Raw genomic sequence first — 16,079 nt, 5'->3', positions numbered from 1 at the left:
CATGGGCTCCTAACATCCCACTCAGAACCTGGCTCTGCAGACATGCTGGGGAAAGGCCCTGTGAAGCCCATGAGCCCACCCTAGAGCTGAGTGAGAGCAGTACGAGCACACAGGGCAGATGAGGCACCACGCTCTCAAGAAACTTCTGGTCTCAAGAGTGCCATTCTTGTAGAAGACAACAGGGGGTGACCTTCAGACTTCAGAAGGGCACCTTCCAAGACAGGGCTTTTCACTGTCCTTCCCCTTCCCGGGCCACAAGCCCTAGGTTTACCCTTATCATAGCCCCAGACAGTGACTAACAAGGTCTTTGCCAGTGCCCAAGATCACTTAGGGATGCTTCCCACTGTAATGGGTGCCACTAAGGGCTGCAAGTGTCTTGCCATGAATGAACTCTTATATAGTTTCTGGGTTCTGGCTGGTCATATGGTATCTGGCCCTGCCACCCTTCTCCTTGGGCCAGGTCAGTGGGATGATGAAGTCACCTCCCTACCTTGGCCCAGGAACCTTGTCTCTCCATGGGTCTGCCAAGGGCCAGGGGGTGAGAGAGGAATCTCTTGGTGGGACTATTTCTTTGCAAGGTGCTTTGCTGATCTTTGGGATGAAGCTCACTATTCTGGTCCCCTACAGAGATTTTGGTCTAAGACTTACCTCTGCAAACTGCAAACACGTCCAAAAAAGCAAATTAATGCTGAGTGCTCCAAGGATGGGCTTAAAGTGGACTACAGAGGTAATAATACTAACTTTTCTAACTGTCTGCCTTGTTACAGTGATGCAGGTACTTGTATAATTTTTAAAAATGAGCCAATCATGAAATTGGCTAATTGAAATTGTGGACAAGACTATGAATCCCTCCTTATACTACCTCTTTCATCAAAAGCAACTGAATGATTTTAATAACTGCTGACTTTCTCTTGGAACTTCTGATGGGTTTAGCACACCAACAGAACAAGCAAGAAGGCAAAAGGGAGTCAGATATTTGCACCAGGGGTTTAAGTTTGTCCTTTATGGAAAGAGAAGTGCTTTTGTGCTATCACATGTGTAGGTATTTTATTCAGGACTGTGGGTATCTTACTCTTCAAACAATAAGAAAAGGTGGAGGAATTCGAGAAAGAAAGTAGAAAAAGCTGTGAACACACGTATATGTAAAGGCCTGCTTTCCTTTTGCAGTTTGGTAGGGATGCCCTTTGCTAAGAACCACAGCTGTTTCTACTGCCAAGACCACCTTGGTGAGCTTCTAACAGGAGAGCCATATCCTCCTTCCCCAAGGCCCTGCTCAGAAGGCAGCGGGTACAGGGTGCCCGGCACACAGCCACTTACACTATATCTGCAGGACAGTGAGGCAGGGAAGTTAGTGGGCTGGCCTCACACTCAGGCCTCTCTCATCTAAGGCCTGGGAGGGCCTGAGGCCATAGTGATTCTTGGGTCTGGCATGGCTTTCAAGCCAGAGCTGGGCCCTGTGTCAATTCCGTGGGTGGCCAATGCTTGTTCTTTTGCACTTGGGTGGACTATGGCCTTTTCCTGTAACTGTTCTGTGGCTTCCACTCACCTCCATGACCTCAGATTGCAAGGGGCAAATCTAAAACACAATGGTCACTGCTCGTGGTGCATCTGAAATACACACAGGAAACACAGGAGAAATGGCCCAATAAAGCTCTCCTCATGCCACCCTTTGGAAGGCTTCACTTGCTGTTTAGATCCTGCCAGGAAGGGAACTATTGAATGGGCTGCTGTTGTTAGAGACTCGTCCTAGAGAGCCCGAAAACTGGGCCTGGGGCAAGGGGAAGGGGAAGGCTTGGTGGTAGCAGGTACCTTTGCCAGAGAGCCGCCGTGGCTGCGTGCCGATACAGATGCTCCGGCTGTCCTCGTCATCCTCAGGGGGCCGGCTCAGGTCATCCCAGGCACATTTGGCACTGACGCCACTCAGGTTGGAGCCATCCGTCTCGATGCCTTTGTCAACTCTCTCCTGCTTGGAAAGAACCAAAGAGCCAGAGTTCCTTCAGCGAACCGGTGGCCCAGGGTCACCACCACCCTTCTGGTATTTAACGATTCTTGTAGGTGCTGAGCACAGGATAGGTGCTGGAAGAGCACGATCTCTGATCTTGTTCTGCCCTGGTTACTAACACATGACAGTCTCTGCCAGCCACTGGACTCCTCCAGGGGAACCAGGGATCAGGGGAAGCCAGGAAGCATGAAAATCCCAAGGGAAGCTTCTCCTCTAGCTCAACCTTCCAGTAAAATGACCTGCACACCTGTTTCGGAGCTCTAATTCTGCCCACCTCATGCCAGCCCATGGAGCTGATGCGGCAGAGAAAGGAACTATTTCCCTGAGGAAAGGTACAGTCCTTCCTCTCCTCCCTGGTTAGCCAGGAAAAACCCCTTGTTACTGCTACAGAGAACAGGGCGGAAGCCTGCCAGGTGGGAGAGGCCAGGACTCAGCCCAACTTCTCCAACCTCACACCTGCAGTTTCCTCTTCTAACAGCAGAGGGTGTGGTCACCCACAGAAGCGTCACCAGAGAGCAGAAGGGCAGGACTTCCTCTAGCTGCATCACTAACTTGTTTGGCAAAGGATTCTGGATGGAGTTTCTCTTCCGTGTCTTAGACTGAAATGGGGGCCTGGAGGGCAGTGACCAACTACAGACCCCACCAGAGGCCCTTCCTTTGTGCAGGCCTTGGCACTGTGGAGTCCAAACACTCTCCAAATAGCCTCAAGGAAGAGCTGTACCCAAACATCCCTGGGATTTCTGGTAAAACATAGTTCTGTGATGCTGGGCATTGGATTAAAGGTCATCTGGAAGGCTCTAGCAACATTGCTTATAAACAGCCACGTGGGCCAAATAAAGCTCCTAAGTGAAAGCACCTCAATAAGAGTCTGCACCCCGCTGTCTGCCTGACCCTCTCCCTGCGGCTCCACAGGCATCACACCAGCCTGCTGCTCAGCCAGGGAGCTATGTGTGGAAACAAGGAAAGGTCCTTATTTCTTGAGACCAGTAGCAGATGGCCCCGCCCTGATGCCTCCTTTCCAGCGCTACCATCAGCTTAGGTGAAGCTCAGGATTCTTTTTTTTTTTATTTAAGATTTTATTTTTAAAGAATCTCTAACACCCAGCATGGGGCTTGAACTTGAAACCCTGAAATCAAGAGTTGCATGCTCTACTGACAGAGCCAGCCAGGCACCCCGAAGCAGGGGATTCTGAGCAGAGACAGGGAGAGGCCGACGGCAGGAGCAGCTCCATGTTCCAGGTAGGAGCATGTGGGCCCTGCTTTGCTCAGGGTAGAGTCTGAGTTTTTCCCTTTCCATTGGCTGCCCTGAGGACACTCACCTAAGCAAAGAGCTGAGGAGGTCTCCTGACTCAACTAGTTCAGCCCACTTACTTTACAAGTAAAAAAAGAAAGAATTAGGACCCGGAGAAGGGACTTCTTTAGGCACACAGCTCGCTGGTAGCAGGGCCTGGAGCAAAGGAACAGGAGCCAGCTTTAAAATGAACTGCCTATGAGCAGGCCCCAGACAGCTACAAAGGAGTACAGCAGAGTTCCCCTTGGTGCACAGGGCAATCAGGTGAGAAAGCTGGACTTTCTTACCAAGGTCTCCCCCTTTTTTTTTTAAATTTTCATTTTTTATTTTTAAGTAAACTCTACACCCAATGTGAGGCCTGAACTTATGACCCTGAGATCAAGAGTTGTGTGCTCTACCACTGAGCCAGCCCCCCAACACCTCCTGCTTGCTTTCAAAGACCAGTAGGTGCTCTGGGTCCTGTTGGCTGGTCTCAGCAGAGCCCCAAGACTAGGATGGAGAACTGTTCTTGGCATGCAGAGAAGGACGGGCTGCTTATCCTACTAGTTCAAAGGACCAAGTTCTTTCTTAGTACTTGGCACTTATGACAGGGGCTAAACAGTGGCCCATGTTGGATCCCAGTGTGGCTGCCGAACAATGACATAGGGAAACATAGGGAAACAAACCTTCATGGTTCCTGGTTTTTGCATAAGCAGAAGCTACAGGGAAACCAAGTATAAAGCAGCAATAACAAAGGATCCTCCCAGCAATTTAAAAACTTCAGTGTTACAGGCACTAGGAAAATAGAGGAGCATCATCTGTGAATGAGGAGGGCTTCTGCCCAAGAACTCATGGGTCTACAGTAAAGAACCCACAGGGACTGCTGGCTGTATGTCTGCCTGCCACCTCTCGTTCCTCCTGAAGGACATGGAGCTCCTAGTGCCTGCCCACGGCCTACCAGATTTTTACAGACACATAAAAGATTCAGAGACGGCAATGACCTGCAATTGGTGGGGGGAAGTAGAAGAAAGCGTACACAAGCCAGGGACATTCTTAGTTGTCTACTGTCCTGTTTCATGAGCAGCCCATTAGGAAGGAAGTTATGCTCTAGGTGGTTTTCAAAATTAACTTGCATGCAAAGAGTGTTTCTTCTAAGAAACCAAAGATGTCACTGCACAGCTGGGTCACAGTGAGTGGGCAACTGCAGGCCTGCATGTATACAGACTTCCTTTAGACATCAAAGAATGCCAGCCTCCCCAGGGGAGGAGCTTGGAGTCTGACTGCCCAAGGGGAAGATGTATCTAAAAGGGGGGAATACGATCATTAGACCCATCAGAATTCCCACTGCAGCTGGGTCATGGGGTCAGTATCACCTGCTCCGTCGGTTATGGGGTGCTGGCGGTGGAGGGGTGGTTCCCTGAAGGGCAGTCTATATTCTTTTAAGAAAGGGGAAGTGGGAGGAAGAATACTGGGCAAGCAATATTGATTTTCTGTAGCTGCTGCTGATCTTTTTTTTTTTTTTTTTTTATGTCAGGTGTACTGATGTATGATTTACATACAATAAAATTCATCCTTTTTTTATCCTTAAAAAATGTTTTTTATGTTAGAGACAGAAAGAGAGAGAGAAAGAGAGTGGGGGAGAGGGGCAGAAGGAGAGAGAGGGAGAGAATCTTAAACAGACTGCATATTCAGCAAGGAGCCCGACTCGGGGTTTGATCCCACAACTCTGGGATCATGACCTAAGCTGAAATCAAGAGTTGGATGCTCAAATGACTGAGCTACCTAGGTGCCCATTTTCATCCTTTTTTTTTTTTTTTTTAATGCTTATTTATTTTTTGAGAGACAGAGACAGAGCATGAGCGGGGGAGAGGACAGTGAGAGAGGGAGTCACAGATTCCAAAACAGGCTCCAGGCTCCAAACTGCCAACACAGAGCCTGACGCGGGGCCCGAACTCACGAACCGAATCGCGAGATCGTGACCTGAGCTGAAGTCAGAGGCTTACCCGACTGAGCCACCTGGATGCACCCTGCCACCACCACCCCCACCGTTTTCTTCCTTTTTAAATGCAAAAAGACACGTGTCAGAGGCAAGTTTCCTGGCCTGAAATCTCTGCTCCCTGTGTGCTCTGCAGAATTCAAGGAACAAGTTGAAATCATGCCATATTTCTATTCACTCACAAATAAAACTCCTCCATTTTCCCAGCATGAAAGCCAGTGTTATTTGGAAGAGGCCTAGGCAGAATGTGCTAGAAAGGTTTTCCTCACTCAAGACATACTTGCAGGTGTGGATCGATCTCAAATATGGTCTCTCCCCTCCTCATGTCAGTTATCAGCCAGGGGCCGCCAGCGCTGTGGACAAGGAAAGGGGACAGGATGGTAACTGAGGGCCTGGGGCTGATGGTCTGGGGATTCAGACTGCCCTGTTTGCTGCCCTAGGCCCAGAACACAGGGGAGCAGTTAGAGGTCAGGGGCTGTCAGGGAGCAAGTCGGTAGGAATCCCTGACGTGAAAAATCGGTGCCTGAAAAGCAACGTAAGGGGAAACCCACATACGGGGTTAAGGAGGAACCCCCACCCCCAGGCCCAGGGAGCCAGGCCCCCACCTCATAGGCTGGGGGTGTACTCACACAGGCACCGTCCGCAGCAGCTCCAAGATGCCCTGCCCGTTCCACTGCTGGGCTGCATGGAGCTCCTCGGTACAGACGCCAACAATCTGGGACCCCGGGGACAAGATGCGGTTGTGTGTTAATGACCACTCCCCCCCTGCCCCACCCCCCGCCCCAGAAGAACCACCACCTAGGCTCTTTTAGGGTCAACTCAAGTTGGGGGACCACAGGCAAGATATGTGGTCAGAGGCTGGTCTATGCAAAATGGGACGGTTTCCTGGCTAGGAGAGAATAGCTGCCTGGCTAGGAGATGGAAGAATTCACAGATAGGGCACTAAGGCCTGACCCTTGCCCCGTTATAATGGGCCAGACTTGTGTCTGGGTGACACAAAGTCTAGCCCTAGACTACAGAGGCAAAAATCAGTCTGGGTCCTCAGCCCGTCCCTGGAAGCAGAGGGTGTTCAGCGAGATGTTCCTGCCGGGGCTATGATCACAGGGAATGTAAACAGAGGAGATTCTGAGACCCTTCAAGCTCAGAATGACAACCAAAGGGCCCCAGAAGTTTGCAGAAAAGCTTCCTTCCTCGTCAGGGGCTGGGCCTTTATGTAAACCTCAAGGGAAACAAGTGAACCTTCACACAGACACCATCATGCCCACAAGCGAGCCCAGGTGCAGCCAGAGTGGAGGCACACCCCTTCGGTGAGGGCAAGGCCAGCCCGACACTGCCTTCCTGCTAGGAGGTCCTGTGCCTACTGCTGTCTGGGTCTTTACTAGTTCATCAAATACCCACCCTGTTAGCCACTCAACTACAGCCATTCTCCAGCCACCCCCACATGGCCCCTTACCTTTCCCCCTTCTCCCATCTCAGCAGGCTAAATCAGACCATCCGACTATACCTGACGAACCATCAGAGGGGACAGAAAATGCAAGAAGACTGAAGGAAATCTCCTGTTCCCTTCACCTCCCCTACCCAAGCCCTTCTGTCCTACTCGGACTTCTCGCCCAGGAAAGGCTTGAGCCCATGTCCGACCCGCGCCTCACCTGGAGGAATGTAACTACCCCAAAGGGTGTCTGCACGGGCTGCATCTGTGGGTCTTCTGTCAGCAGCATGTGCTGAATTCTTGACTCACTGTTATCCAAAGGGCTGTGCCAAGACACGTGGTCCCCACTGCAGAAGGTGTTCTCTGTGGGAGAGACATGGCAACGCTCAGTGTTGGAGGCCTCGCATCTAGGCCTGGAACCCTGGTATCTGAGAAGCCTGGGCTGGGAAGCTGCCCAGCCTTCCAGGGGAAGCATTCACTCATATGGGAGAAAAGATTGTGGATATTCCCCCAAAACCAAACATGTCCCTGCTTGCCAGTTCTGCCAGCCTTCAGTGGAATAGGACAGCCTGCTAGCGTGGATGCTCACTTGGCCTGGCACATCCAAAAACTTATTTGGGGTGGGAGGGAGCCATGATCAGGTCTGCCAAAAAAGAATAAAGTGCTTTAGTGTGGGACCACCTGGCCAGAAATCCTCAGGGAGGCTAGAGGGCAGTGAAAGCACTTCACCTTGGAAAAACACACGCCTGGTTCCAATCCTTTTCTGTGCTGCTGAAAGTGTTCTAAAAGGAACCAACAACTGTGGAGGGCCTTTGAAATTGGTCACTGGCTTCCCACAGGTAGACAGATACAGGGATTTCTGAGGAACACTGGAGGCTTCAAGTACATGGAGGTCTAAATTGGGCCTCACACACCTCAGCAGAGATGTACAGTCTGGAGGGACAGGTGTTTCCATGAAAACACAGACACTGTGCCCAGGAGAAATGTGCCAAAATGGCCAACTCACAGCCTCACCCCTGCACTTCACACAGGCTCATCACTTCAAAAAACTGTTTAGGGTACCATAACCACACAGAAGAAAACACCCATGTGGTATGAAGTCACCCCTGACCCCTGACTCTTATGTTCGGCACCCTTCCAAAGGTGCTCTGCATTTACCAGCCTGTGTGCATCTACAGTTCTCTCCACCCCTTATTTTATTTATTTATTTTTGTAATACAAATGGCAGCACACTGTTTTGCATGTTTTGCTTAATGATATATCTTGGGGGATCATTTCATATCAGCACATAATAAGCTACCTCATTCTTAAAATATGTTTTAAGTTTATTCATTTTGAGAGAGAGAGAGAGAGAGAGAGAGAGAGAGAGAGAATCCCAAGTAGGTTCTGCACCATCAACATGGAGCCCGACTCAGGGATTGATCCCACGAACTACGAGATCAGGACCTGTGCTGAAATCAAGAGTCGGAAGCTTAACCAACTGAGCCACCTAGGCACTCCAAAAGCTACCTCATTCTTTTTTTTTTTTTTTTTTTGAGAGAGAGAGAGAGAGAGAGAGAGAGCAAGAGTGAGTGGCAGAGATAGAGAATCCCAGGAGGGGCAGAAGGAGAGAGGGAGAGAGAGAGAGAGAGAGAGAGAGAGAGAGAGAGAGAGAGAAGTGGGGCTCACCCGAAGCAGGGCTCATGTTTTTACCTGAAGAGGGGCTTGTGTTCACCTGAAACGGGGCTCAAGCTCACCCGATATGGGGCTCAAACTCATGAACCGTGAGATCATGACCTACCTGAGCCAAAGTCAGATGCTTAATGAGTGAGCCCCCCAGGCACCTGCTACCTCATTCTTTAAAATGGCTATATGGTAGTTCATTGTGGTCTATCACTTATGACCTGGGAACCTTAACAGCTGGGGAATCTTCACTTTTTATTGATATTTAAGGCAAGGCAGAACATGAAAACGCGCGCGCGCGCACACACACACACACACACACACACGCCAGGGAAACCTGAGAGAGCTTCTGCTCTCACTTGTCTCGGTCTGAATACTAATTCCCTCCTGTGTCAGGTGTGGTTATACAACTACTTTTTCCACCTAAGAGGCTCAGTTTTTTGGTCCTAACCTCAAAAGCATTCATTTATGAGGGTGAAGGAAGACTACTTCATCTAGGAAACATGGGTGATAAAGGGAGAGAAGACACATCTCCAAGCAGAGTCAACTAGAAACCTTCAATTTTCCCAATTCCTGCTGTGCCTGCTCTTCCCAGATTCCTTCTCCTTTTACAGAAACGTGTGTCTACAAGCAGCTTGCATGATCTATAAGTTAGAAACAAGGCAACAAGTAAAAAAGATTGAATTAGTTAATTCAAAAGCTTATCCCACAATAAGCTTACCCCATATGGCCTCACTGGCAAATTCTACCAAACATTTAAAGAATTGATACCAATTCTTCACAAACTTTTCCAACAAAAATAGAAGAGGTAACACTTCCCAATTCTTTCTATAAAACCAATATTACCCTGATACCAAAGCCAGACAAAGGCATTACAAAAAAAGAAAGCCATAGACCATTATCCCTTATTCATACAGACATAAAAATCCTCCACAAAATAGTAGTAAACTGAACATAGCAACATAAAAAAAAGGGTTATATACAATGACCAAATGAGATTTATCCCAGAAATACATGGTTAATGTAACATAAGAAAATCAATGTAATACACTACATCAATAGAATAAAGATTAAAAATAACCCCACAGGATCATCTCAATAGACAAAGAAGAAGCATTTGCAAAATCCAATACTCTTTTATGATAAAAACACTTAAACCAGGAAGAGATAGGAACTTCCTCAAACTATAAAAGCGCATCTACAAAAAACCTACAGCTAACATCATATTTGATAGTAAGGACTAAATTATTTTCCTCTAAGATCAGGAACAGAACACAGATGCCTACTCTTATCAGTTCTATTTTACATTGTCCTAGAGGTTCTAACCAGGGCAACTAGGCAAGAAAAATAAACAAAAATCTGGGTAAACTGGAAAGGAAACGAAAATGTATTTGCAGATGACATGATCTTGTACATAGAAAACCCTAAGGAATCCACTAAAAAACTATCAGTATAAACAAATCCAGCAAGGCTGCAGGGTACAATAGCAATGTACAAAAATCACTTGTATTTCTGTACATTAGCAGTGAATAATCTGAAAATGAAATTAAGGGGCTCCTGGGTAGCTCAGTCGGTTAAGCATCCGACTTTGGCTCAGGTCATGATCTCGCTGTTCGTGGGTTTGAGCCCCATGTCAGGCTCTGTTCTGACAGCTCAGAGCCTGGAGCTTGCTCTGGATTCTGTCTCCCTCTTTCTCCACCCCTCTCCAGCTTGTGCTCTCTGTCTCTCAAAAATAAATGAACATTAAGAAAACTTCCATTTACAATAGAATCAAGAAGAAAACAATGCTTAGGAATAAACTTAACAAAAGAAGTGTAAAACTTGTACTCTGAAAACTACAAAACACTGTTGAAAGGATTTAGAGAAAGCCTAAATAAATGAAAAAATGCAGTATACATGGACAGAAAGAGAGACTTAATATTGTTGACCGTAATATTCCCCAAATTGATCTACAGATTCAATGCAATCCCTATCAAAATGCCAGGTACCTTTTTTACAGAAATGTACATGGTGATCGTAAAATTCATATGAAAACGCAAGGGACTCAAAATAGCCAAAAGAAGCTTGAAAAGACAAACAGGGGTGCCTGGCTGGCTCAGTTGGTGAAGTGTGCAACTCTTGATCTTGGGGTTGTGAGTTTGAGCCCTACGTTGGGTGTAGCAATTATTTAAAAATAAAATCTTTAGGGGCCCCTGGGTGGCTCAGTTGGTTAAGCGTCTGACTCTTGGTTTCGGCTCAGGTCATGATCTCACCAATGTGGGTTTGAGCCCCATGTCAGACTCCACAGCTGCAGCGTGGAGTCTGCTTGGGATTCTCTCTCTCTCTCCCTCTCTCTTTGCCCCTCCCCCACTTGTGCTGTCTCTGTCTGTCTCAAAATAAATAAATAAACTTAAAAAAAATAAAATCTTTAAAAAGGAAGGAAGGAAGGAAGGAAGGAAGGAAGGAAGGAAGGAAGGAAGAAAAAGACAAAGTTGGAAGACTTAATCCTACTGATTTCAAAACCTGATACATGGCACAAAAACAGACACTCAGATCAATGGAACAGAATAGAGAACCCAGAAATAGACCCACAAATATACGGCCAACTAATCTTTGACAAAACAGGAAAGAATATCCAATGGAATAAAGACAGTCTCTTCAGCAAGTGGTGCTGGGAAAATTGGACAGCGACATGCAGAAAAATGAACCTCAACCACTTTCTTACACCATACGCAAAAATAAACTCAAAATGGATGAAAGACCTAAATGTGAGACAGGAAGCCATCAGAATCCTCGAGGAGAGAGCAGGCAAAAACCTCTTTGATCTTGGTGGCAGCAACTTCTCCAGAGGCACATCTCCAGAGGCAAGGGACACAAAAGCAAAAATGAACTATTGGGACCACATCAAAATAAAAAGCTTCTGCACAGCGAAGGAAACAATCAGCAAAACTAAAAGGCAACTGACAGAATGGGAGAAGCTTTTTGCAAACGACATATCAGATAAAGGGCTAGTATCCAAAATCTATAAAGAACTTCTCAAACTCAACACCCAAAATACAAATAATCCAGTCAAGAAATGAGCAAAAGCCATGAATAGACACTTCTCCAAAGAAGACATCCAGATGGCCAACCGACACATGAAAAAGCACTCAACATCACTCATCATAAGGGAAATACAAATTAAAACCACAATGAGATACCACCTCACACCTGTCAGAATGGCTAACATTAAAACTCAGGCAACAACAGATGTTGGTGAGGATGCAGAAAAAGAGGATCTCTTTTGCCCTGCTGGTGGGAATGCAAACTGTACAGCCACTCTGGAAAACAGTATGGAGGTTCCTCAAAAAGTTAAAAATAGAACTACCCTTGGGGCGCCTGGGTGGCGCAGTCGGTTAAGCGTCCGACTTCAGCCAGGTCACGATCTCACAGTCCGTGAGTTCGAGCCCCGCGTCGGGCTCTGGGCTGATGGCTCAGAGCCTGGAGCCTGTTTCTGATTCTGTGTCTCCCTCTCTCTCTGCCCCTCCCCTGTTCATGCTCTGTCTCTCTCTGTCCCAAAAAAATAAATAAACGTTAAAAAAAAAATTAAAAAAAAAAAAATAGAACTACCCTACGACCCAGCAATTGCACTACTGGGTATTTATCCAAGGGATACAGGTGTGCTGTTTCGAAGGGACACATGCACCCCAAGGTTTAGAGCAGCACTATCCACAAGAGCCAAAGTATGGAAAGAGCCCAAATGTCCATTGATGGATGAATGGATAAAGAAGATATGGTATATATATACAATGGAGTATTACTCGGCAATCAAAAAGAATGAAATCTTGCCATTTTCAACTACGTGGATGGAAATAGAGGATATTATACTAAGTGAAATTAGTCAGAGAAAGACAAATATCATATGACTTCACTCATATGAGGACTTTAAGATACAGAACAGACGAACACAAGGGAAGGGAAGCAAAAATAATATAAGGGAAGGGGACGAAACATAAGAGACTCTTAAATATGGAGAACAACAGAGGGTTACTGGAGTGGTTTTGGGAGGAGGGATGGGCTAAATGGGTAAGAGGCATTAAGGAATCTACCCCTGAAACCATTGCTGCACTATATGCTAACTAACTTGGATGTAAACTTAAGAAATTAGATTACATTAAATAAAAAAAAAAACAACTTGATACAAAGCTACAGTTACCAAGACAGTGTGGTACTAGCATAAGGATAGACATTTGATCAATGTAACAGAATTTAGAGTCCAGAAATAAACCCTCACATTTATGACCAATTAATTTTTGAAAAGAGTGCCAAGACAATTCAATATAAGAAAGGCAGTCTTTTCAGAAAATGGTACTGGAACAACTGGATATCCACACACGAAAGACTCAAGTTGGATCTCTTCCTTACACCATAAACAAAAATTAATTTAAAATGGATCATACGCCCAACTATAAGAGCTGAAACCGTAAAACTCTAAGAAACACAGGAATAAATCTTCTGACCTTAAATTAGGCAGTGGTTTCTTAGACACCAAAAGCACAAGCAACAAAGGAGAGATAAATTGGACTTCATTAAAATTAAAACCTTTTGTGCTGCAAACAGTACTTTCACAAAGTAAAAAGAAATGCAAACCAAAACCACAATGAGAGGACACTTCACAACCATTAGGATGGCTATTATAAGACAAAACAAAATACCACCCAAAAAATAACAAGTGCTGGTGAGGCTGTGGAAAAACTGGAACTTTGGTGCACTGTTCCTGGAAATGTAAAATGGTGCAACCACTGTGGAAACCAGTGTGACAGTTCCTCAAAAGGTTAAACATAGAATTATCATATGATCCAGCAATTTTACTTCTGGATATATACCCAAAAGAATTATTTAAAAAAATTTTTTTAATCTTTATTTATTTTTGAGAGAGAGAGAGACAGAGACAGAGTGCGAGCGGGGGAGGAACAGAGAGAGAGGGAGACACAGAATCTGAAGCAGGCTCCAGGCTCTGAGCTGTCAGCAGAGCCCAATGCAGGGCTCGAACTCACTAACCGTGAGATTATGACCTGAGCCAAAGTCGGACGCTTAACTGACTGAGCCACCCAGGTGCCCCTAAACACAATTAAAAAAAAAAAAAAGAAAAGAAAGTGAACAGACAATATACAGAATGGGAGAAAATATCTACATAGATCTTGTAGGTATCCAGAATATATAAAGAAACTTACAGCCCAATAATAAAAAGACAAATAATCCAACTTTATAATGGGTGAAGGATCTGAATAGAATTTTTCTCCAAGAAAGATATACAAATAGCCAATAAGCACATGAAAAGATGCTTTACGTGATTAGCCATTAGGGAAATGCAAATCGAAACAGCAGTGAGATACCATCATTTCACACCCACTAGGGCGGCTACAATTAAAAATAACAATAACGAGTGTTGGTAAGGAAAGAAATTGTAACCCTCACACACTGCTGGTGGGAATGTAAAATAGTGGAATGCTTTGGAATACAGTTTGGCAACCCCTCAAATGATTAAACTTGGAGCTGCCATATGACCTAGCAATTCCAAGCCAATGTATATTCCCAAGAGAAATGAAAACACGTTCACACAAAGACTTGTACATGAATGTTCACAGCAGTGTTATTCACAACAGCCCAAAGTGGGAAATAACCCAATGTCTATCGACAAATGAAAAGATAAAGGAGAGGCGCCTGGGTGGCTCAGTCGGTTAAGCGTCCAACTTCGGCTCAGGTCATGATCTCACGGTTCGTGAGTTTGAGCCCCGCGTTGGGCTCTGTGCTGATAGTTCAGAGCTTGGAGCCTGCTTCACATTCTAGGTCTCCCTCTCTCTCTGCCCCTTCCCTGATCATGCTCTGTCTCTCTCTGTCTCAAAAATAAATAAACACTAAAAAAAAAAAATTTTTTTTTTAAAAAGATAAAGGAAATGTGGTATGTCCACACAATGGAGTATTATTTGGCAATAAAAATGAAGTACTGATACACGCTATAACACAAACCTTAAAAACATTATACTAAGTGAAAGAAGCCAGTTCCAAAAGGACATATGCAATTCCATTTGTATGTAATGTTCAGAATAGGCAAATCTATGCAGACAGAGAGATTGGTGGTTGCCTAAGGCTAGAATGGTTAGTGACTTGTATGGCACTGCTTTTGGGGGTGATGAAAAGGTTCTGGGGTTCATTGTGGTGACAGTTTCACAACTGTGAATTACACAGTATATGAATTATATCTCAATAAAGATGTTAAAAAATAAAGAATATAGTAGGTGAAAGGGAGGAATCTTGAGGGAAAGGCAAAGTAATCAAAGCAAAGCCAAGGTCTTGGATTCTTGGTTACTACCTTCTCAGGTAAGCTGTGGCCTGGGAGAAATGTGACTCATAATGCTGAGACATCACAGCATTTTATGGTCTACACGACCTGAATGACCAACGTTTTCATTTTCCACAAATCAGGAAAGGATCCGTGAGACAGACTGCCCGAAGTCATGGGGGCAAGTCAGTGATGGTGAGCACAGTGCCACATTACCCAAACTTTCTAGTCATCCGTAACACTTCTGTGTTGGTACCAGCTGTATGACAACCTGCATTTACCCCGAGATTGACTCACTTTTTAAAACCTAAACAAACTTAGTTTAAAAGGAAACTTCATATTACTACTAAATCAGGAAAATAAAAGGAAAATCAGTGTTGCATATGGTAACTGCAAAGCGATTTCCTGAAAACAAATTTAATTTCTAACAGCTACTGTTATCTACCTGACATTATTAAAAACTGAAATGAACCAGAGTTGAAGAGCCATTAGAGGTTTAAAGAGTCATATCAAACTGATAAATCAGAAGGATTGAATCAGAGACCTGAAGAGGGAAGAGAGTCCTCACTATTTGGATCATTGAATGCCTTGTCCAGTCATGAACTAAAATCTCCAGCTGGCTTTGGCAAACCCTGGTGTCGTGGTTAACTTTGCGGTTGGGAAGGCCCAGATCCTATTTGCTTCTGCCCCTTACTAGTTACAACCCTCAGCAACTTGCCCAACCACAATTCCCAAGCCAGTTTCCTCATCGGTAAGCAGGGAATAGCGTGCCTCAGTTTGCTTTCCACCGTTGCATGTTATTCCTGTACTGGAATACGTACGGTACAGCTATTCCTGCCCAGGTCCTAGTCCCTCTACCAGAAATCAAGAACCTGCCACAGAGCCTGTAGCTCACAGCAGAGGCCAGTAGGTGGCACCATCGCTCCTGTTTTAAGAAAGAGTTGGTCAAGTTCTCTCCCCTGACCCACATCTGGCTGTCTGGTCTATACAAATATACTCCAAACCTGACAGGAACAGCAATTGGAAACAGGGAAAAGGCTGAACGGTTTTGGAGCCATGATGTTTTATTAATCAGAACGGACCGGGTTTAAAAATAATTGTTGTACAAACCCAAACTGTTTAAATGAAATAAGAATGACCAAAAAAATACCTCGTACAGGTTTAATTTGGGAAGGGGCCTAATTTAGGCAGCTGGGAGGGGAGATCCTAAGGCAGAAAAGGGAGACGGACCCAGTGGCTGCTCTGGGACCAACACACGTGGGATCAGGAGTGAGTTAAAAAGAAGGAAGGGAGAGGAGAACGCATAACCACACCAGAAAGGTTTAGAGCGTGAGACGCTAACAACCTTCCAGCATAGGACATGGTCTTTCTTCCCCAGCTCTGCCTGGTGGGGGAACCAGACTTATTAGCTCTGCTGTGG

At 45.6% G+C, this 16,079-nt stretch overlaps 1 protein-coding gene across 6 annotated transcripts in view; it reads right to left on the bottom strand.

Annotated features, from left to right (window-relative positions):
• Positions 1 to 16,079, bottom strand: part of SUFU (SUFU negative regulator of hedgehog signaling) — a 125,499-nt gene that overhangs the window by 37,745 nt on the left and 71,675 nt on the right. For 4 of the 6 annotated variants that reach the window (XM_086680730.1, XM_086680734.1, XM_086680732.1 and 1 more), the window contains exons 4-7: positions 6,917 to 7,059; positions 5,897 to 5,982; positions 5,548 to 5,620; positions 1,810 to 1,966 (exon numbers count right to left, since the gene is read on the bottom strand). In XM_086680730.1, the coding sequence (XP_086536856.1) occupies positions 1,810 to 1,966; positions 5,548 to 5,620; positions 5,897 to 5,982; positions 6,917 to 7,059 (459 nt within the window). The remainder of the gene's footprint in view (positions 1 to 1,809; positions 1,967 to 5,547; positions 5,621 to 5,896; positions 5,983 to 6,916; positions 7,060 to 16,079) is intronic. The other 2 variants (XM_086680731.1, XM_086680733.1) reach the window with 1 other exon arrangement.

The sequence above is a fragment of the Puma concolor genome, chromosome D2 (assembly GCF_028749965.1).
Source record: "Puma concolor isolate L17-30 chromosome D2, mPumCon1.1.hap2, whole genome shotgun sequence".
Lineage (NCBI taxonomy): Eukaryota > Metazoa > Chordata > Mammalia > Carnivora > Felidae > Puma > Puma concolor.
The sequence above is the reverse complement of the archived record's forward strand: the minus strand, read 5'-3'. Positions and strand labels throughout refer to the sequence as shown.